This window comes from Oncorhynchus keta, chromosome 4, assembly GCF_023373465.1.
Source record: "Oncorhynchus keta strain PuntledgeMale-10-30-2019 chromosome 4, Oket_V2, whole genome shotgun sequence".
NCBI lineage: Eukaryota > Metazoa > Chordata > Actinopteri > Salmoniformes > Salmonidae > Oncorhynchus > Oncorhynchus keta.
The window spans coordinates 61857565-61881250 of NC_068424.1; the positions used below are offsets into that span (position 1 = coordinate 61857565).

Genomic DNA, 23686 nt, shown 5'->3' on the forward strand with positions numbered 1-23686 from the left:
GTCCTGCAGACCCCAAGGAGTTCACGTATAGTTTTGTCATAGCACCAAACTGCTGATTCAAAGCTTCATGATTAGTTGGGACAAAAAAGCTAATTGTGTTCCCCTCAGGGGTCCTCAGGACTGAGTTTGGGGAATCTGCAATACATCCTTCACTCAGGAAATGCTTATGAAAATGTAGAAAGCTTCCAGTTAATGTCGCTTACCCAATATTTGCCAGCCATGTTTCATTGGTGTTACCTACTTTGATAGTGTGGGCATTAGTGCAAAGCTCTACATCTGATAATAGAACGGCATTACACTCTAGGGTCACAGGGCATATGATAAGTTGACTAAATGACTGGCTCGTGACCCTGTCACTTCAGAATTGTTTGCTCAAACCAAAATATGGGATGGTCAGATTATTCTACTTTTAGCCACCAGGGGGAGAATGGTGCCCTTTCTGCCGGCGCAATGATGTTTGTCCACTAAAAAACCTACAAATGCACTACACTTAAATGAGGCTTATTCATTGATCAGTGATTCGGACTTATTTAGGAACGGGTTTACATGGGCGCAAGTCTAAATGTTCAATCCAAATAAACCAGCGTGTAATTGAAGCGAAGACTAGTGTTCGTTTTTATAATGACCATATAATCCTAAACAGAATTGTTACTTTCTTTACAAGTTCATTTTTAGAATGATAGGCTGTATTTGAGAATATAACATGTATCTGGTTCTGTAGCAATTGCTATACCTATGCTAACACAATTTGCAGAAAGAGTCAAAATTAGTGTTGAATAAACAACTCTTTCGGCGTAGAAAACAAGAGCACGCGCGAATGCCTTCAAATAGAAGTGTATTTAATGTCAATATTGTTGAATACAGAACATTCTGAAGATGAACGTAAAACTTTTCCACTGCAACCCATAATCTTTTTTTTTTTCGCCAAGCCTTTGGGTGCGTAAAAGTCTTTACAAACGATGCTCAATGAGTCGTGATGAAAACGCTTGATTTCGCGTGGGAAAACATGTGGCCATCTGACCTTTAATTTTTGTTCACAAATGACAAGAATGGAGCCAACAACTTTTTAAATGACCCGCGCCAGCTGCCAGTCATTCGAGTCCGATCAAAGTAGACTGGATCGTCTCTCTCCTCATCACTCAATTCTGACTTGGGCACTAGTGTGGCACTGTTGTTAGTGTTCTGCTGACCCAAGCTACGGTGCTCATCATCCCAAGTGCCAAGAAGCTCCTTCATCTCCTCAGGAGCGTTGCCCTTCAGATATTGCCAAGCTTTCCTTCCATTGTAATCCATGGCATCGATATTGGCACCGAACGCACCGACTAGAATTTTAATGACCATGTATCGACTGTGCATAGCTGCTACGTGGAGTGGGGTGAGCCCCCCACTGCCCTTCAAATTCACGTTGACTGGAATCCTCTCCTTTTCAGCATGCCTTAGCAATTGTATTAGTGTCTCATCCTGTCCACTTTTGGCTAACCAGTGTAGCACTGTAAACCCACTGACAAAATCTTTCCTGGTTAGTAGACTAGAATCTTCGGAAAGAAAGTCCATGATGGTTTCATAGTTTCCATCTACAACAGACAACATCCATGCATGCTCCATGGGGCACAGAGCCCAACCTTCCACCACCTCCTCACCAATCTCCCTTGAAGACGCACCGGAACCTTTCGAAGATCGAACACTTGCAAATCCACCGGACGAGTTCAAAAACAAGTCCTTCAAGTATATTTTACGCATGGCGGGTGTGAGCGAGCCTCTCTCGGATGAGCTACTGTTGGTGTCACACACCTCTGGCTGTCTCTGCAGTCTTGATCTGCGTGCCGAAGCATAAGTAGTGACACTGGCAGGGAATGCCCGCACACCAACTCTAGACAAGCGGTCCAAGACGTTGGCCTGTCCAGATTGCTTGACATGGGAGTCTTGCCCATTATTAGTTTGTTCAGATCCAGACTCCAATGCGCCTCCGTCTTGCAGGGGTTGGAAATGTGTCACCGAGTTGTCTGTCGGCTCTCTGATGCTGGTGCCGTTATACATGTTGCCTGACTTAGTTGCCTTTTCTCGTTTCCTCAATTTAGATAAGTATTTTGGATAGCATTAAACAAGGAAATGCTTGTCTCCATTGCGCATTGGACCTTCAATACTTGTCTCTGAAAAAACAACAAAATGTTTATTAGCCTATAGGCCACTCATTTTGTTGTTTATGATTTAGTTAAAAAAATACATGTTATAGGCTACAACGTTTAATTCTATTCGGTCTTTGAAAATAAGAAAATGGTAGTGTAGACGTACTTCTCCCCAATAAAGTTATATCATATAAGCCTAAATTTTTGTGAAACTTAAACATGTTTATTTTTTTAAATAATCCTTCATTGCTCGTTTAAAAACCAAATTAGACCTTTCCTTTCCTGTTTTCAGTAGCCCAATTACACAGGCTTGTAGTCATAGGCTACATCGTGATAAGCAGACAGTTTAGTGACATCTCTTGTAGACTCAGATGTAAACAAAGTAAAAAATGCTGTTTTTCTTTATATTGGATAGGTCACAAATAACAGTTCCGCTCACCTGTAGTCAGTCTACTTGGTGCCAAGAAGCATTTACGTATATCCTCTTAGCGCGAGTCATTTTAACTTTCTCTTTAACCAGCGATTCAAGCTTAAACCTATTTTGTCAACAGCAACCACCCCTCTACACCGATAGGCTCTCTGTAACTATTTTAAAGTTGAAGTTCGCCCTCCAAAAAAATGTTAAATAATTTTAACTTCCTATTCTCTCCTCTCTCCCCTAGCCTCAACAGTAACTGACAAAGTTCAATTCTAATTCGTGATTAAACCAACAGCACTACAACCTCAAGCACACGTGACCACTAGTGGACTTCTCGAAGGGAGGGAAGTAAAACTTAGAAAAAAAATACGGCCAGTCACCATGTTGACTCACTCCCAATTCATCACCTATTAATACACAGAGATAAGGAGTTACTGTTAGGTGTGGACTATACCATGTAGCCTACATGCAGGTAGAGTACATGCAATTACATTATCTAGCTTGTATTGTCATGCTCAGTCTCTGGAATCAGGTCTCCTGGCCCCAGATCTGTTTCTCTGCAGTCATGCCAACTCCTATGGCCATTGGGGCATTACAATTACCATAGGAGTTGACAAGACAGCAGCACAGACAGGTCTTGGACCAGGCAAGGAATCACTGACAGCACTGCTCACACATATCCTAAAGGATTAGCCTTGATTAGGTATAGGCATCACTGACTTGTGAGACTACCAAGGGATCCTTTCAGCATTATCATATTGCAAGTGTCCTAGATTTCTGGCAGCCAATGTGACAAAAATAAAATTAAACTCACTAGAAAACTAGTCATGCTAAAACTTTATTCATAAAAAAAAACAATTTTACAGATTAAGTTTTCAACTGTACAAAGCTATAGACTCATACATTCATCTCTGGGGGCAGGTCAATGGTCAGCTCGTTGATAGTTTGAAGGAAGGCATCCAATTCCGTAGTGCAATTGTCAGAAAAAAAGGAGAAAAATTGAAATATGACTGACAATATACTGACAGTCTCACAATGGAATTTAACCCCAAATCCTATGCAGGTTCTTCAATGGAGACAAACGTGTGTATGTCTCGAGCACTTCAAAGTCCTCTTCAGGCAAACATGGCATTTGTGGAAGATATACCAGTCCTGCCAGCACAAGATGACTCATAATGAGAACATTATGATCACTACACATATATAAGCACATCACCTGGCTAACATGATTTGTGAAATTGAGTTTTTGACCTGTGTCTCAAGGAGTTTATTTTGTCCGTTTACAGTTGGAGTTGAGGTGATCTTGTTCACTATCCCCAAAGCCTTACGACCAGACTAAAGGAACATGCAACTTTTTTCCTGTCAGCGGAGTCTTCAAGAGGGTGGTAGTGCATACGAGTTCTCATTGGAATTAACTCAACCAATGTAGGTTATGAAGCATCACAGAGAACTAGTAAGGTAGACAAACAGGTCAATGATTGACAATTGTGAGTAGGTATAGGGCAGACTACCTGGAGCAGATATCAACCGCTGGCGCGTCTTTAGCACAGGTGTATGGAGGGTGGCATTTTCTCTCTCTGCGAAGATTATTGAAGCCATTTCCTTTTTGGGTAAAGTAGTAGCTAATTAGTAAAATATTGTTATACCTAGCTATTTCAGACAATTACATAGGCTATGTATTGTAATGAAACAACAGGGATCAGGTATCGAACCCTCGAGCCCGAGGTCCGGCTCGCTATCGACTATCGACGCAAAAGCATGCTCGTGCGGCAGAGTCGATTTCCGCGCTTATAAACCCAGGGTTATTACACTACTCCTTTTCAAAGAGCGCGTCCTCGCGCAAGCTTGCGGCTCTACGTCTTACAGGAACGCGCTCACCCGACAAGCACACGTACTGTCGTGGAAGCAAGGTCCGACCACTTCTGACACCAGTGTAATGAAACAGCAGGGAGCAGGTCACGTACCCTCGACCTTCGAGCCCGAGGTCCGGCTCGCTATCGACTGTGCAGCAAAAGCATGCTCGTGCGGCAGAGTCGATTTCCGCGCTTATAAACCCAGGGTCGTTACAGTATTATCAACTACCAGGGTATCAAAATATGCTTGAGTTTTGTGACAATCCAGAAAACAAACCCCGAGAGTAACATTTGTGAAGACAGGGTCCAAGTATGAAAACCTTTGGTTTGGTTGGTGGCTAGCAGTTTCTTAACTTCACGATTTAACTACATTGCATCGATTTGCTACATTGCATCGTGAGAAACTCTGCTAGTTGGTGGCATGCTAACGTTGGCTAGAGTTAGTTAGCTACAGTCATGCATACTTTTGTTATGCAAAACGAAAGCGCCAGTTACCTTGCTTATAATGTGCTAAATTATACAGTGTCAAGGACTTGCAGTTTGGTGGCTAGTGGTCATATGAGTGCATTGTATAGTATTCGTGTCCGGTATCATGGGCTTGTCCGTTTGTTTTGATTTGTATAAGCAGAAACGTCTTCGCGGCTTCCTTTTCATCCCATTGCATTGGTTTACGTGCGCACGGGGGAGCCAGTCGCACGGTTAGTGCTATACGGGACCCTTGGGACATCCATACCCTAATAACCATAACCCTCACTTAACCGTACCTTCACCACGTCAACAGGGTAAAGTCGGAGTTGGAACGTTCCAAGGACCCCGAATAGCAAGGATAACAGTTAACTACCAAACTTGCATTGTACCAATGACACTTCCATGACACTAGTGATTGTCATTCACCTATACTGCAGACAGTGTGTTTAATGTGTTTTTTAGTTCTGATAATAAACTTGCTCTGTAATATCATAAATCAATTGTTCACTTTTTAAAACAGCTTGATGTTATCACTTATGTCAAATATTTGCACTGATATAAAATCCCCTCTCTCTTTTATTTGTTTCCCCCTTGATAAATCGTACTCTTCCTATTATAAAGCTTATAATTTGATGGAAAGGCTATTGGCTTTGATAAAAATGGCACATGTATTTTACAATTTCAGCAAAAAGATTTCATGGCATCTTACTGGTCCAGCCGGTCCAGCCTACTCAGAAGGTTCCAATAAAAATAGGGGTATACCATATAATTAAGGTGTATGTTATGTATGTAATTAATTGGTTATGCAAACGTTATTTTATCAGCTTAACATGGTGTATGCTACCACCCGTTTTCAAAAGTTTATATTTTAATGCTCTTACCATTTTGGATATTTTATTTTGTTTATATAAATATCTGCGGACAAGTGGTACATTCTCTCGTGTATGAAGCCAACTATTGTTGTATGCAGCTTCCTGCATAAGGGTCTTCATCCCAAACAATAACCATGGCGGCCACTGAAATAGCTAGGCAAGCGGTGAGTACTATAATTAAGGATGCTTTTCCTGCTCTTTTGGCTAGGGCACCGATGTAACTTGCTAAAATTAATACATTTGAGTAATGGGTGAATTTAACTCAAACAGCATAGAAACATGTAGGTGGAACGCCCATCTCCCCATGGTTGTTGTACTGTTTTTACAAGCTAGCTCCATATCAAATTACCTCTTTATTACAACGTTAATACCGCATTGATACAATGTATCTAGATAAATATCGCTCATTACGAAACCGCATGGTTTATGGGGGAAAAAATGATCGCGAACATTCAATTGTCTGATTTAGGCTATTGCCCGCGTGCGTTCCCTTACTTGGTTATCGTTGCGATCTATGAATCTTCATCCTTTCTCCATTTCGCAGTCAAAACTATTTATACATAACATTGATATGGTATTATTGATTTGATATTATGACTGTATTTATTTCTGGACATTGCAATTTGCATGCATATCCGCCGTCTCTCGTGAGTTCGATTATGTTAGTAGACTATCACATTGTTTCTGGTCCTCAGTCCCGTTACTTCACTGGGCGTTGTCTGGTGTGCATAACGAATCATATAGGTTAACCGCTTGGGGATTATTCATATTATTGATATACAACTAAATAATAACGAGGCTAATAATGTGGATTCATCAAAAGGGATTGACTTAATTTCAGAATGTGTCAGCTTGAAAAATCACTGGGTGAAGGATTGGTAGGCTAAACTAAATAGGTTTTCCGGTTATGTTCACCTACATCCACGCTTTTTTTGTGCAATTAATTCAACCCAAATGTCTCAAAAAATGGAAGTCAACAACAGCGTTATGTCATTGTGACCCCATGTAGGCCTTGGGTTTGGGAATGCTGCACATGTAGGCCAGCTGAGGAGTGTGTTGAGTCAAGAAATACTGTCTGTTTAACCAAGAAATACTGTCTGTTTAACCAATAGCCTTTCAGTTTTTATAACCAATTCGAACTATCCAAATAATTGACAACTGTTTACCCAAGTCTGTGTAACTATTTTCAACCTCCCCTTTTAGCTGAGCGGATTTTGCTGTCTGCCTCAAAATATTTTAAAAGCACATTTGTTTCATTTAGGCATTTTAGTGGTGGCGTTGCTGTGTTTCAGTTGATTCACTATTGATGGCACACATGTCACAGTTCCATGTCATCTGAATTCCTTGTTTTACTACCGACACCACCACCCTGTGCAGTTCTCGAAACAGGATGTCTGATGATGCTAACTTTCTACTCTCTCTCTCACAGACACACACACACACACACACACACATCCATATTAGGCCCTTATGGATTTGGGGTAAGGCCTACAACATTTCCTATTGGATTCGTAGGATCCATGTCCTCCTGTATAAAGTTGGGTCATCTGATATAATACATGTATTACTCTCACATAACAATTCCCTTGTTCTACAGTACCCCTCAAAATGTGATGTTTTACCTGCCATATATGGACATTGTGATTTCAACAGTAGGCTGTGCTTTAAGCAAATATGTCAGCATACAGGAAACAGGAAGTGTATTACAACTAGAGCACAGATCAAATCAAACTTTATTTGTCATATGCGCCAAAACAAACAAGTGTAGACCTTACCATGTAATGCTTACTTACAATCCCTTAACCAACAGTGCAGTTCAAGAAGAGTTAAGAAAATATTTACCAAATAGACTAAAGTAAAAAATGGACACAATAAGAATAACAAGGCTATATACAGGGTGTACCGGTACCGAGTGAGTGTGCGGGGGTACAGGTTAGTAGAAGTAATTTGTACATGTAGGTAAGGGTGAAGTGACTATGCATAGATAATAAACAATGAGTAGCAGTAGTGTACAAAAGGGAGCGGATGGGGCTAGACTTGGCGCTCCAGTACCGCTTGCAGTGCGGTAGCAGAGAAAACAGTCTTTAACTTGGGTGACTGACATTTTATGGGCTTTCCTCTAACACCGCCTATTATATAGGTCCTGGATGGCAGAAAGTTTGGCTCCAGTAATGTACTGAGCCGTACGCACTACCCTCTGACCTCCTCCCTATAGGCCATCTCATTGTTGTCGGTCAGCAAACTTAATGATGGTGTTGGAGTCGTGTTTGGCCATTCAGTCGTGGTTGAACAGGGAGTACAGGAGGGTACTAAGCACACACCCCTGAGGGGCCCCAGTGTTAAGGATCAGCGTGGCAGACATGTTTTTGCCTAGTCTTACAACTTTGGGGCAGCCCGTCAGGAAGTCCAGTTGCAGAGGGAGTTTCTAAACCTGAGAATTGAGCTGACATGCGTTATCTTGCTAGAATACAATGGAATGTGTGAAACTACTCTGGCAAAAATAACGAAACTGTAGCTTAAACCATAGATTGTAGCTGTGGTTAACACTTCAACAGTTTGAATTTAGAATTTACACCAGCAGTAGTTGTGGGAGGGAATGTTTGACATGTCATATTGCTGTGTAGTCATGTTCTACATGAAATGTGTAAACTGAGGTGAAATAATAATGTTATTATGATCAGCCTTATGTTAACCTAAATCACGATAGCCTAATCCGTACCACCCCTGTTTCATATGTATCTGTGATTATACCTGGTGGTTAATGATTAATTACACATCTTTACTCAGTGTTCCTAATCTCAAAATCATTATCTTGTCTTTAGGGAGAAGGTGCTCGCGCCGTCCCTCTCGCCGGCCATGTCGGTTTCGACAGCATGCCTGACCAGCTGGTCAACAAGTCTGTCAACCACGGCTTTTGCTTCAACATCCTCTGCATTGGTGAGTGTGTCATGCGTGAAACCTCCCTTTTCTCCTCAAGGCAAAATGGGAGCCATTCTCCGCCGCAATTTATTTATTGTGTTTCCACTGTGAATGTAAACCGAATTAATTCTGTCTTTGACCCACTTTGGTTGTTTCTCACTGGTCAATAGTAGGGCTGGTCGGTATACCGTATTTGACTATATACTGGTATTTATGCACAGACCGTTTTGGGTTTTTGCTTTACCTTCTATAACGGCATTTTAATGTTTGGTTTGTTAAATGTGAAACGCTGTGTGTAACGTCCATTTTTATGTAACGTCCGCTCTCTCTCTCTCCATGCTGCTTTCCACACAGACTTAGTTCCACCCCGTCACTCAAGGAGCACATTTGTTGTTGCTTGACCACAAGACACCTTGGTCAAGGGCTGCATGGTCAATGCAGCACATGCAGTAATGTTGATGACAACGATGTTGTTTCCACTTTGATCTTAATATAATTCCACAAGTGTTCTATAATTACACTAATAGTTTGTGTTTCTTACATCTGCAAACAGCTAGTTTGTATTTTCTTAGCAAGTTAAGCTAAATCGTCTTAGCCACTAATGTAAGGTGACAAGATTTCTGAAATTAAAACCGGGGACATTTCCAGCTCGGCAGTCAATATATCATTGAATATCCAATGTTATTATCTATGAAATAAAAAAGGGAGACAATTCCGGTTTCATGTATTTAGACTAACAGGCACATTGTGACAGAGAAAACAACTATATTACAGAAACACTACAGACAAGACAGAACTGTCCAATCTGAACAGTGGTCCTGGTAGTCTGGGTAGAATAAGAGCAGGAGAGAACATTAGCAAAATTGAGAAAACAGACAATAGTATATGTGAAATACTTAACAACATAATAAAGAAATAAGACGTTGATGAGGTTGGTGCCTACATTGTATACTGATACCAACCTAATCTGTATATTTCTCAGAAGAATGTATCTTCTTCAGGATTGCTCTGTCTTTGGCCAGCTTCTCCATTAACTCCTGGCAGGGGAGGTTGAAGTTTGTCTTCACAATAAGCATGGCCTTGATGGTAGGAACAGTGAACATATTTCTTGCTGCTGTCCATAGATCATTCATTTGGGAGAACACTCTCGACTGGTGCATTACTTCCAGGTAAGCACATGACAACAGACGCTAATCTAGCCAGGTTGTGTGGGATGTCGTTCTCTTTGGAGTCGGTAACCACCGTACTCCATCTCTGACTAAGCGGTGTCTCAGATGTTTTCCATTCTTCAAGCGATCCCCCCTTTAGGAACTCTTGCAGGCCAGTAACCTCGTCAAACAATGCATCCTCATTGATGGTCACATTGGGGCATTTGTCCTGCAGTGTGCCTGCTGCCTTCTGGATCTCTTCTCACTGAGGTTGCCTTTTTAAAAGGAGACAATGTACATCTTTTAGATGATCTGTGTGCTTTTCCCATGCTTGCAAGTAGTTCACAGCCGTAGTGAAGAATGATTGGGATGTTTTGAGAAAGCTCTCTTTAGACATGGCTCCATTTTCCTCTAGCTCCCTCAGAAGTCCTCTGACCAAAACTGGAATGAAGTTGTCATCAGGTCTTGCAGTCAATTTTGCCTCAACATTTATCAGGATTGCAGAGGACTCCACAGCACAGCGGTCCTGGCCTTCAAGCATCTTGATCGTGTCACTGAATACGGTCAAGTTTCCATGGACAAAGGCCAGCCAAAGTTCAGTCAGCGGAACTTCGAACATTGTTCGCAGGACAACAGGGCATTTGTATTCAAAAATAAAAAAATGATTTCAATGGCACATACATTTTCAGCACCCTTTCTAGAGCAGGGAGCATGGACAGCCAGCGAACATTGCTGTGTCCTAAAATGTTATGGTACTCCTGGCCAACAAAATCGCAAAAATCGCAAAAAAAAATCTGACGGTGAAAATAGGAAAATATCCAAATATCTTTGTGAGCAGGTACTCAACATCAAGTGGAATCATATCCGAAGCTGTTCTGGCAGTGTTATGAATGATGTGAGCAGGACAACCTAAGCCAATCACCTCCCGCTGCAGAGCATTTTTAACTTTGGTATGGACAATGACCCTCCCCAGCCTATTCAGTCCACCAAAGTTGGCATTTGTGTTGTCGGCAGAGAATGCCACAACTTTGTTTTCCAGGTTATATTTTTGGATGACCACCAGGACCTCAGCTGCAATTTCCTCTGCTGTGTCTCCTTTCAATTCAACAAAAAAAGCAGTTTTGTTTCCACAGATGTGCTGCCATCATATATCTTACAATATCTGACTAGTATTGGCAGCAGCTTTACATGTCCATGATTGGACGCATCAATGGACAGGGACACAAACTAAACCTGGGCAAGGTCCTGTGTTACCAAAGTAGTTGCCCATGGTGCTAACACATTACTCACTATGGCTTCACATTTTGTCCTAGCACATGGTACTAACACATTTCTCACTATGGCTTCACATTTTGTCCTAGCACGAGTACACTTTGGCTCATAAAGCTTCCGTGTGAGTTGTGCTGTGCAGTCCATAGATCTGTAACTGTGATTGTGTCGCATAGTGTGGTATGCAAAGACACCCTCCTGCACAGCTAAATCATATTCTTCTTGGCAAAGCTCTACCTTCTTGTAGAATGTGGTGACAGAGGGCATACCAACACGGCCAATCAGACAAGCTTTATGCTTTTTCGTCTGTTGATGTTCTACCACTGCTGTTCTTCTCCGGCTGCCAATTGAAAAAGAGGAATTACAAAGGGTGCAGTGAACCATTCTATAGTCTTGACCTGAGCGTATAAATGGTCTACATTTAGAAAGTTTGCATAGAAAATAAATTAGACAGTTGCCTGCTACGGTGCATTTTCATTTAACTTCTATCGATAAATACAGCTGGACGTAATACGTAATGTCACACACAACAATGTCAATGAAGAACACATTCTTATTTACAATGACAACCTACCAAGAGGCAAAAGCCCTAGTGTGGGGACGGCTGGGGGCTGGGATTAAAAATAAAAATGTGGACAAAAAACACATGATAAGAGAGACACCACAACACTACATAAAGAGAGACATAAGAAAGCAACACAACATGGCAGCAACACATGATAACACAGCATGGTAGCAACATGAGACACCACAACACTACATAAAGAGAGACACCACAAGACTACATAAAGAGAGACACCACAACACTACATAAAGAGAGACACCACAACACTACATAAAGAGAGACACCACAACACTACATAAAGAGAGACACCACAACACTCATAAAGAGAGACACCACAACACTACATAAAGAGAGACACCACAACACTATATAAAGAGAGACACCACAACACTACATAAACAGAGACACCACAACACTACATAAACAGAGACACCACAACACTACATAAACAGAGACACCACAACACTACATAAACAGAGACACCACAACACTACATAAAGAGAGACACCACAACACTACATAAAGAGAGACACCACAACACTACATAAAGAGAGACACCACAACACTACATAAAGGTAGACACCACAACACTACATAAAGAGAGACACCACAACACTACATAAACAGAGACACCACAACACTACATAAAGAGAGACACCACAACACTACATAAAGAGAGACACCACAACACTACATAAAGAGAGACACCACAAGACTACATAAAGAGAGACACCACAACACTACATAAAGAGAGACACCACAACACTACATAAAGAGAGACACCACAACACTACATAAAGAGAGACACCACAACACTACATAAAGAGAGACACCACAACACTACATAAAGAGAGACACCACAACACCACATAAAGAGAGACACCACAACACTACATAAACAGAGACACCACAACACCACATAAAGAGACACCACAACACTATATAAACAGAGACAGCACAACACTACATAAAGAGAGACACCACAACACTACATAAAGAGAGACACCACAACAACTACATAAAGAGAGACACCACAACACTACATAAACAGAGACACCACGACACCACATAAAGAGAGACACCACAACACTACATAAACAGAGACACCACAACACCACATAAAGAGACACCACAACACTATATAAACAGAGACACCACAACACTACATAAAGAGAGACACCACAACACTACATAAAGAGAGACACCACAACTACATAAAGAGAGACACCACAACACTACATAAAGAGAGACACCACAACAACTACATAAAGAGAGACACCACAACACTACATAAAGAGAGACACCACAACACTACATAAAGAGAGACACCACAACACTACATAAAGAGAGACACCACAACACTACATAAACAGAGACACCACAACACTACATAAACAGAGACACCACAACACTACATAAACAGAGACACCACAAGACTACATAAAGAGAGACACCACAACACTACATAAAGAGAGACACCACAACACTACATAAAGAGAGACACCACAACACTACATAAAGAGAGACACCACAACACTACATAAAGAGAGACACCACAACACTACATAAAGAGAGACACCACAACACTACATAAAGAGAGACACCACAACACTACATAAAGAGAGACACCACAACACTACATAAAGAGAGACACCACAACACTACATAAAGAGAGACACCACAACACTACATAAAGAGAGACACCACAACACTACATAAAGAGAGACACCACAACACTACATAAAGAGAGACACCACAACACTACATAAACAGAGACACCACAACACTACATAAAGAGAGACACCACAACACTACATAAAAGAGACAGACACTACATAAAGAGAGACACCACAACACTACATAAAGAGAGACACCACAAGACTACATAAAGAGAGACACCACAAGACTACATAAAGAGAGACACCACAACACTACATAAAGAGAGACACCACAACACTACATAAAGAGAGACACCACAACACTACATAAACAGAGACACCACAACACTACATAAAGAGAGACACCACAACACTACATAAAGAGAGACACCACAACACCACATAAAGAGAGACACCACAACACTACATAAAGAGAGACACCACAACAACTACATAAAGAGAGACACCACAACACTACATAAACAGAGACACCACGACACCACATAAAGAGAGACACCACAACACTACATAAACAGAGACACCACAACACTATATAAAGAGAGACACCACAACACTACATAAAGAGAGACACCACAACACTACATAAAGAGAGACACCACAACTACATAAAGAGAGACACCACAACACTACATAAAGAGAGACACCACAACAACTACATAAAGAGAGACACCACAACACTACATAAAGAGAGACACCACAACACTACATAAAGAGAGACACCACAACACTACATAAAGAGAGACACCACAACACTACATAAAGAGAGACACCACAACACTACATAAACAGAGACACCACAACACTACATAAACAGAGACACCACAAGACTACATAAAGAGAGACACCACAACACTACATAAAGAGAGACACCACAACACTACATAAAGAGAGACACCACAACACTACATAAAGAGAGACACCACAACACTATATAAAGAGAGACACCACAACACTACATAAACAGAGACACCACAACACTACATAAACAGAGACACCAAAACACTACATAAAGAGAGACACCACAACACTACATAAAGAGAGACACCACAACACTACATAAAGAGAGACACCACAACACTCATAAAGAGAGACACCACAACACTACATAAAGAGAGACACACACAACACTACATAAAGAGAGACACCACAACACTACATAAAGAGAGACACCACAACACTACATAAACAGAGAGACACACCACAACACTACATAAACAGAGACACCACAAGACTACATAAAGAGAGACACCACAACACTACATAAACAGAGACACCACAACACTACATAAAGAGAGACACCACAACACTACATAAAGAGAGACACCACAACACTACATAAAGAGAGACACCACAACACTACATAAAGAGAAGAGACACCACAACACTACATAAAGAGAGACACCACAACACTACATAAAGAGAGACACCACAACACTACATAAACAGAGACACCACAACACTACATAAAGAGAGACACCACAACACTACATAAAGAGAGACACCACAAGACTACATAAAGAGAGACACCACAAGACTACATAAAGAGAGACACCACAACACTACATAAAGAGAGACACCACAACACTACATAAACAGAGACACCACAACACTACATAAAGAGAGACACCACAACACCACATAAAGAGACACCACAACACTATATAAACAGAGACAGCACAACACTACATAAAGAGAGACACCATAACACTACATAAAGAGAGACACCACAACAACTACATAAAGAGAGACACCACAACACTACATAAACAGAGACACCACGACACCACATAAAGAGAGACACCACAACACTACATAAACAGAGACACCACAACACTACGTAAAGAGAGACACCACAACACTACATAAAGAGAGACACCACAACACTACATAAAGAGAGACACCACAACACTACATAAAGAGAGACAACACTACATAAAGAGAGACACCACAACACTACATAAAGAGAGACACCACAACACTACATAAAGAGAGACACCACAACACTACATAAACAGAGACACCACAACACTACATAAACAGAGACACCACAACACTACATAAAGAGAGACACCACAACACCACAACATATATATATATAGAGAGACACCACAACATTTAAACAGACACCACAAACACTTTTATCATAAAAAGCTACTTACAGTCATGTGACACCACAACACTGACTAAAGAGGGTGGTCCCATAAAGAGACGAACCCACAACACTACATAAAGAGAGACACCACAACTACATAAAGAGACAACTGACACTACAGAAGGACTACAGAAGGACCACATAAACAGAGACACCACAACACCACATAAAGAGACACCACAACACTACATAAAGAGAGACACCACAACACTACATAAAGAGAGACACCACAACACTATATAAAGAGAGACACCACAACACTACATAAACAGAGACACCACAACACTACATAAACAGAGACACCACAACACTACATAAACAGAGACACCACAAGACTACATAAAGAGAGACACCACAACACTACATAAACAGAGACACCACAACACTACATAAACAGAGACACCATAACACTACATAAAGAGAGACACCACAACACTACATAAAGAGAGACACCACAACACTACATAAAGAGAGACACCACAACACTACATAAAGAGAGACACCACAACACTACATAAAGAGAGACACCACAACACTACATAAACAGAGACACCACAACACTACATAAAGAGAGACACCACAACACTACATAAACAGAGACACCACAAAAGAAGACACCACAACACTACATAAAGAGAGACACCACAACACTACATAAACAGAGACATAAAGAGACACCACAACACTATATAAACAGAGACACCACAACACTACATAAAGAGAGACACCACAACACTACATAAAGAGAGACACCACAACACTACATAAAGAGAGACACCACAACACTACATAAAGAGAGACACCACAACACTACATAAAGAGAGACACCACAAGACTACATAAAGAGAGACACCACAACATTTACATTTACATTTAAGTCATTTAGCAGACGCTCTTATCCAGAGCGACTTACAAATTGGTGCATTCACCTTATGACATCCAGTGGAACAGCCACTTTACAATAGTGCATCTAAATCTTTTAAGGGACACCACAACACCACATAAAGAGAAGGATTACTTTATCCTATCCTAGGTATTCCTTAAAGAGGTGGGGTTTCAGGTGTCTCCGGAAGGTGGTGATTGACTCTGCTGTCCTGGCGTCGTGAGGGAGTTTGTTCCACCATTGGGGAGCCAGAGCTGCGAACAGTTTTGACTGGGCTGAGCGGGAACTGTACTTCCTCAGTGGTAGGGAGGCGAGCAGGCCAGAGGTGGATGAACGCAGTGCCCTTGTTTGGGTGTAGGGCCTGATCAGAGCCTGGAGGTACTGAGGTGCCGTTCCCCTCACAGCTCCGTAGGCAAGCACCATGGTCTTGTAGCGGATGCAAGCTTCAACTGGAAGCCAGTGGAGAGAGCGGAGGAGCGGGGTGACGTGAGAGAACTTGGGAAGGTTGAACACCAGACGGGCTGCGGCGTTCTGGATGAGTTGTAGGGGTTTAATGGCACAGGCAGGGAGCCCAGCCAACAGCGAGTTGCAGTAATCCAGACGGGAGATGACAAGAGCCTGGATTAGGACCTGCGCCGCTTCCTGTGTGAGGCAGGGTCGTACTCTGCGGATGTTGTAGAGCATGAACCTACAGGAACGGGCCACCGCCTTGATGTTAGTTGAGAACGACAGGGTGTTGTCCAGGATCACGCCAAGGTTCTTAGCGCTCTGGGAGGAGGACACAATGGAGTTGTCAACCGTGATGGCGAGATCATGGAACGGGCAGTCCTTCCCGGGAGGAAGAGCAGCTCCGTCTTGCCGAGGTTCAGCTTGAGGTGGTGATCCGTCATCCACACTGATATGTCTGCCAGACATGCAGAGATGCGATTCGCCACCTGGTCATCAGAAGGGGGAAAGGAGAAGATTAATTGTGTGTCGTCTGCATAGCAATGATAAGAGAGACCATGTGAGGTTATGACAGAGCCAAGTGACTTGGTGTATAGCGAGAATAGGAGAGGGCCTAGAACAGAGCCCTGGGGGACACCAGTGGTGAGAGCGCGTGGTGAGGAGACAGATTCTCGCCACGCCACCTGGTAGGAGCGACCTGTCAGGTAGGACGCAATCCAAGCGTGGGCCGCGCCGGAGATGCCCAACTCGGAGAGGGTGGAGAGGAGGATCTGATGGTTCACAGTATCGAAGGCAGCCGATAGGTCTAGAAGGATGAGAGCAGAGGAGAGAGAGTTAGCTTTAGCAGTGCGGAGCGCCTCCGTGATACAGAGAAGAGTTGAATGACTAGTCTTGAAACCTGACTGATTTGGATCAAGAAGGTCATTCTGAGAGAGATAGCGGGAGAGCTGGCCAAGGACGGCACGTTCAAGAGTTTTGGAGAGAAAAGAAAGAAGGGATACTGGTCTGTAGTTGTTGACATCGGAGGGATCGAGTGTAGGTTTTTTCAGAAGGGGTGCAACTCTCGCTCTCTTGAAGACGGAAGGGACGTAGCCAGCGGTCAGGGATGAGTTGATGAGCGAGGTGAGGTAAGGGAGAAGGTCTCCGGAAATGGTCTGGAGAAGAGAGGAGGGGATAGGGTCAAGCGGGCAGGTTGTTGGGCGGCCGGCCGTCACAAGACGCGAGATTTCATCTGGAGAGAGAGGGGAGAAAGAGGTCAGAGCACAGGGTAGGGCAGTGTGAGCAGAACCAGCGGTGTCGTTTGACTTAGCAAATGAGGATCGGATGTCGTCGACCTTCTTTTCAAAATGGTTGACGAAGTCATCTGCAGAGAGGGAGGAGGGGGAGGAGGATTCAGGAGGGAGGAGAAGGTGGCAAAGAGCTTCCTAGGGTTAGAGGCAGATGCTTGGAATTTAGAGTGGTAGAAAGTGGCTTTAGCAGCAGAGACAGAGGAGGAAAATGTAGAGAGGAGGGAGTGAAAGGATGCCAGGTCCGCAGGGAGGCGAGTTTTCCTCCATTTCCGCTCGGCTGCCCGGAGCCCTGTTCTGTGAGCTCGCAATGAGTCGTCGAGCCATGGAGCGGGAGGGGAGGACTACATAAAGGGAACACCACAACACTACATAAAGAGAGACACCACAACACTACATAAAGAGAGACACCACAACACTACATAAACAGAGACACCACAACACTACATAAACAGAGACACCACAAGACTACATAAAGAGAGACACCACAACACTACATAAACAGAGACACCACAACACTATATAAACAGAGACACCACAACACCACATAAAGAGAGACACCACAAGACTACATAAAGAGAGACACCACAACACTACATAAAGAGAGACACCACAAGACTACATAAAGAGAGACACCACAACACTACATAAAGAGAGACACCACAACAACTACATAAAGAGAGACACCACAACACTACATAAAGAGAGACACCACAACACTACATAAACAGAGACACCACAACACTACATAAACAGAGACACCACAACACCACATAACACTATATAGAGAAGCAGCAGCACCACATGGTACAAGCATTGTTAGGCACAGGCAGCACAAAAGGCAAAAAGGTAGCGACAACAATAATCAGGCAAAGCAGCCACTGTCAGCTAGAGTGTCCGTGATTGAGCCTTTGAATGTAGAGATGGAGATAAAACTGTCCAGTTTGAGTGTTGTTTTTGCAGCTCGTTCCAGTCTAGCTGAACTGAGAAGAGGAGCGCCCCAGGGATGTATAATAGCAGCACAACATTGCTTAGAGTCAAGGGCAGTGGTGACATCATTGAGGACCTTTAAGGTTGCAGTGACACATCCATAACCTGAGCGGAATCCAGATTGCATACCAGTGAGAATACTATAGACATCAAGAAAGCCAGTCAATTTATTATTGACAAGTTTTTCCAACATTTTTGATAAACAGGACAAAATATAACAGTTAGGATCAGCTTAATCTCCCCCTTTAAACGAAGGATGCACCATGGCTGCCTTCCAAGCACTGGGAACATTCCCAGAGAGGAGAGACAAGCTTGGTGATGATAGGGGCAGCAACCTTAAAGAAGAAAGGATCTAAATCATCTGAGCCAGATGTTTTTTTGGGGTCAAGTTTAAGGAGCTCCTTTAGCACCACAAAATCAGTGAACACCTGCAGGGAGAAGCTGTGTAGGGGGGCAGGGGGAAAAGAGGGAGAAGCATCAGGACTAGTCATATTAGAAGGGCTGGGAGATGAGGAAGTGTTTGATTGGCAAAGAGGCATCCAACAAAGAGGTCAGCCATACGCTCCTTGTCAGTAACAACATTAAGGGACATGGGCAGCTGTGAGGAGGAGGGTTTATTATCCAGGTCTTCACGGAGCAGTGGTGCGGGGTTAGTGGTGCGTGCTTGTTAACAATAACACTGAAAATATTAAAAAAGAAGGTCCAAGAATCTTCGACAGATGGGATCAAGCAGATTCTATACCAATTCAGGCCAGGCCATGAAGGAAGGTGGTTTATGCATTTCCCATTTTATGTCACCTAGCAGCACAAATTCAGACTTAGTGGGGCCAGGAGAGAGCTTAGGGCAGGTAGGGTACAGGTCGGTGTTGATGGTGGATGATAACACCCAGCAACAGTCAACAAAGAGCTATTTGCTTAATGCTTAAAACCAGCAAATCAAATTGTGGAGACAACCGAGCACTGACCGGGTTCCTTGGTAAAGATTGACGTTCCACCAGCTTTGGAAGATCTGTCTTGCCGAAAAAGATAATAACTAGAAAGGTTAACATCAGTGTTCAGAATACTCTTTCTTAACCATGGCTCAGTAATGACCAACACATCTGGCTGGATAAGAGCTGTGAACCCACTTTCAATTGATACATTTGAGGTAATAAGCTTCTAGTGTTATCGTGCAGAAAACCCAGGCTTCTAGTGCCTGCATGCTCCCATCCCTAGTGCCTGCTTTAGTGTTTGCCACTTGGCCTTAAATTGTATTCATTTGTTTTTCTCTGTTGCCTATGCTATTTAAATATTTAAATAATAAATCAAATTATTTCATTGTGTTAACGATGGCGGTTTGATTTCCAAGTTTTTGGAATACGTTTTTTCAAGATGAGTGATGAGAATGAATCGTCCAGCCCATTGGGTATCTCACTACAAGCCCATATGCCATGTCTTTAAATATGTAGACGGAAGGATTTAAAGTCATTTTACATTTTGAAAACATTTTCATGTGCTAACATTTCGATAACCTAAACTGGGACATGCTTAAACCACCTGACCAAGTCTTAAAGCAATGGGACTCCCTAAATCTTTCTTAGATTATTACCAAAATCAATGGGACTCCCTAAATCTTTATTAGATTATTACCAGTCCCACAAGGTATGACTCCAAACACCCAGAAAAGGCTACTCTCCTTGATGTTATCCTCACAAATAATCCTGATAGGTATCAGTCTGGTGTTTTCTGTAATGACCTTAGTGGTCAATGTTTTACAGCCTGTGTTCGTAATGGCTGCTCCGTGAATTGACCTGTCCTAATTTGTCATAAATGCTTGCTAAAAAACGTTAATGAGCAAGTCTTCCTTCATGTACTGGCCTCTGTATATGGTATAGAATCAGCTTGATACCCTCTATCGAAGATGCTTGGACATCCTTTTTTAATATTTTCAGTGGTATTGATAACAAACATGCCTCCATAAAGAAATTTTGAATTAAAAACGGGTTCAGCCCCTGGTTCAACCGTGATCTTGCAGAGTTACTCCATCTCAAGAATTGCGTTTGGCGAAAGGCTCGGCACACGCATACTCAGGCTGACTGGCTCTCGTTCAGGCAAATGAGAAATAAGTGCACTCAGGCTATCCGGAAGGCCAAAGTTAGTTACTTTAAGGAGCAGTTCTCTCTCTGTGGGTCTAACCCAAAGAAGTTCTGGAAAACGGTTAAAGACCTGGAGAATAAACCCTCCTCCTCACAGCTGCCCATGTCCCTCAATGTTGTTTATGTGGTTTTTACTGACAAGAAAAGAAGCACATTGCTGAACTCTTTAATTACCACTTCATTACGTCAGGATTCCTATTTGACTCAGCCATATGCCTCCTTGCCCGTCCAACATTTCCTCATCTCTCACCCCTTCTAATGCGACGCTCCTCCCGCTTTTTCCCCTGCCCGCTCCAAAGTTTCTCCCTGCAGGCGGTCACTGAGTCCGAGGTGCTAAAGGGGCTCCTTTAACTTGACCCCAAAAAAACACCTGGGTCAGACGGTTTAGACCCTTTCTTCTTTAAAGTTGCTGCCCCTATCATCGCCACGCCCATCTCCAACCTTTTTTTCTCTCCTCGCTGGGGAGTTCCCCATTGCTTGGAAGGCAGCCATGGCTCGTCCTTTATTTAAAGGGGAGATCAAGCTGATCCTAACTGTTATAGGCCAATGTCTATTTAGCCCTGTTTATCAAAAGTGTTGGAAAAACTTGTCAATAATCAACTGACTGTCTTTCTTGATGTCTATAGTATTCGCTCTAGTATGCAATCTGGTTTCCGCTCAGGTTATGGATGTGTCACTGCAACCTTAAAGGTCCTCAATGATGTCATCATTGCCCTTGATTCTAAGCAATGTTGTGCTGCTATTTTTATTGACTTGGCTAAAGCTTTAGATACTGTAGACCATTCCATTCTTGTGGGCTGGCTAAGGAGTATTGGTGTCTCTGAGGGGTCTTTGGCTTGGTTTGCTAACTAACGCTCTCAAAGAGTGCAGTGTATAAATCCAGAACATCTGCTGTCTCAGCCATTGCCTGTCACAAAGAGAGTACCCCAAGGCTTGATCCTAGGCCCCACGCTCTTCTCAATTTACATCAACAACATAGCTCAGGCAGCAGTAAGCTCACTCATCCATTTATATGCAGATGATGCTGTTTTACACTCAGCTGGCCCCTCCCCAGATTTTGTGTTAAACACTCTACAACAAAGCTTTCTTAATATCCAGCAAGTTTTCTCTGCCTTTAACTCTGTTCTGAACACCTCCAAAACAAAGGTCATGTGGTTGGGTAAGAAGAAGGACCCTCTCCCCATTGGTGTTATTACCTCCTCTGAGAGTTTAGAGCTTGAAGTAGTCACCTCAATACAAGTACTTGGGAGTATGGCTAGACGGTACACTGTCCTTCTCTCAGCACATATCAAAGCTGCAGGTTAAAGTTAAATCTAGACTTGGTTTCCTCTATCGTAATGGCTCCTCTTTCATCCCAGCTGCCAAACTAACCATGGTTCAGATGACCAACCTATCCGTGCTAGATTACGGAGACTAAATGTATAGATCGTCAGGTAAGGGTGCTCTCGAGCGGCTAGATGTCCTTTACCATTCGGCCATCAGATTTGCCACCAGTGCTCCTTATAGGACACATCTCTGCACTCCCCCCTATCTGAGATATATACTGCATCCCTCATCCTCCACATACAACACCCGTTCTGCCAGTCACATTCTGTTAAAGTCCCCAAAGCACACACATCCCTGGGTCGCTCGTCTTTTCAGTTCGCTGCAGCTAGCGACTGGAACTAGCTGCAATAAACACTCAAACTGGACAGTTTTATCGCAATATCTTCATTCAAAGACTCAATCATGGACACTCTTACTGACAGTTGTGGCTGCTTTGCGTGATGTATTGTTGTCTCTATACCTTCTTGCCCATTGTGCTGTTGTCTGTGCCCAGTAATGTTAGTACCATGTTTTGTGCTGCTACCATTTTGTGCTGCTACCAAATTGTTGTCCTGTTGTGTTGCTACCATGCTGTGTTGTCATGTGTTGCTACCATGCTGTGTTGTCATGTGTTGCTGACTTGCTATGTTGTCTTAGGTCTTTTTTATGTAGTGTTGTGTTGTCTCTCTTGTCGTGATGTGTTTTGTCCTATATTTTTTAGCCCCTATCATTAACATGATATCCAAAAGGTCACACTTCGTAACCTAATATATCCGGTAATGAGCACCAAGCTCTGTTTACAGAGCGGCGCAGCTTTCTCAACAAAAACGGCGCGGCTTTCTCGACCCAAACAATTTGTCGTCGTCGTCAAGTTGTTTCCACGGGTTCGCAAACATCTAAATTAGCATGACGAGCTGAATTGAATGTAAAAGACTGAAAATAAAACGTTTGCGGTATGCTCAGCGCTCCAATGACATTTCACAGAGATACGTTTGTTTCTGTAAGAAGTCTTCGGAAAAAGAACACAAACTTTGCATTAATATGAACAGTGTATACTAAACTATGATAATGTCATGTCTCAAAATCGATATAGATCTTACCTCTATATTGTTTTATGTCCTCCGGATTGGAGAAGAAAGATGTCAGTTAGCCTTAATTCTCACACAATTTT

At 42.6% G+C, this 23686-nt stretch overlaps 2 protein-coding genes and 1 long non-coding RNA gene across 9 annotated transcripts in view; 1 reads left to right on the forward strand and 2 right to left on the reverse strand.

Annotated features, from left to right (window-relative positions):
• Positions 1-818: 818 nt before the first annotated feature.
• Positions 819-2831, reverse strand: sowahd (sosondowah ankyrin repeat domain family d). Its single transcript, XM_035767261.2, has 2 exons — positions 2566-2831; positions 819-2150 (listed from the first exon to the last, which is right to left on the reverse strand). The coding sequence occupies exon 2, from the start codon at positions 2035-2037 to the stop codon at positions 1024-1026; it is 1014 nt and encodes a 337-aa protein (XP_035623154.1). The 5' UTR covers positions 2038-2150; positions 2566-2831; the 3' UTR covers positions 819-1023.
• A 535-nt stretch (positions 2832-3366) lies between these two features.
• Positions 3367-4450, reverse strand: LOC118380326 (uncharacterized). Its single transcript, XR_004824837.1, has 2 exons — positions 4056-4450; positions 3367-3696 (listed from the first exon to the last, which is right to left on the reverse strand). It is a non-coding gene; the product is annotated as an uncharacterized LOC118380326 (long non-coding RNA).
• A 1322-nt stretch (positions 4451-5772) lies between these two features.
• The window catches only part of septin6 (septin 6), a 46004-nt gene continuing 28090 nt past the window's right edge, over positions 5773-23686 (forward strand). For all 7 annotated transcript variants that reach the window (XR_008125037.1, XR_008125036.1, XR_004824836.2 and 4 more), the window contains exons 1-2: positions 5773-5901; positions 8560-8674. Coding sequence is in view for 4 of the 7 variants with exons in the window: in XM_035767310.2 (XP_035623203.1) it covers positions 5872-5901; positions 8560-8674 (145 nt within the window). In the remaining 3 variants the exon portion in view is untranslated. The remainder of the gene's footprint in view (positions 5902-8559; positions 8675-23686) is intronic.

Coding starts and splice junctions, on each gene's coding strand:
- sowahd (XM_035767261.2), bottom strand. CDS start 2,037: ATGTATAACGGCACCAGCATCAGAGAGCCGACAGACAACTCGGTGACA.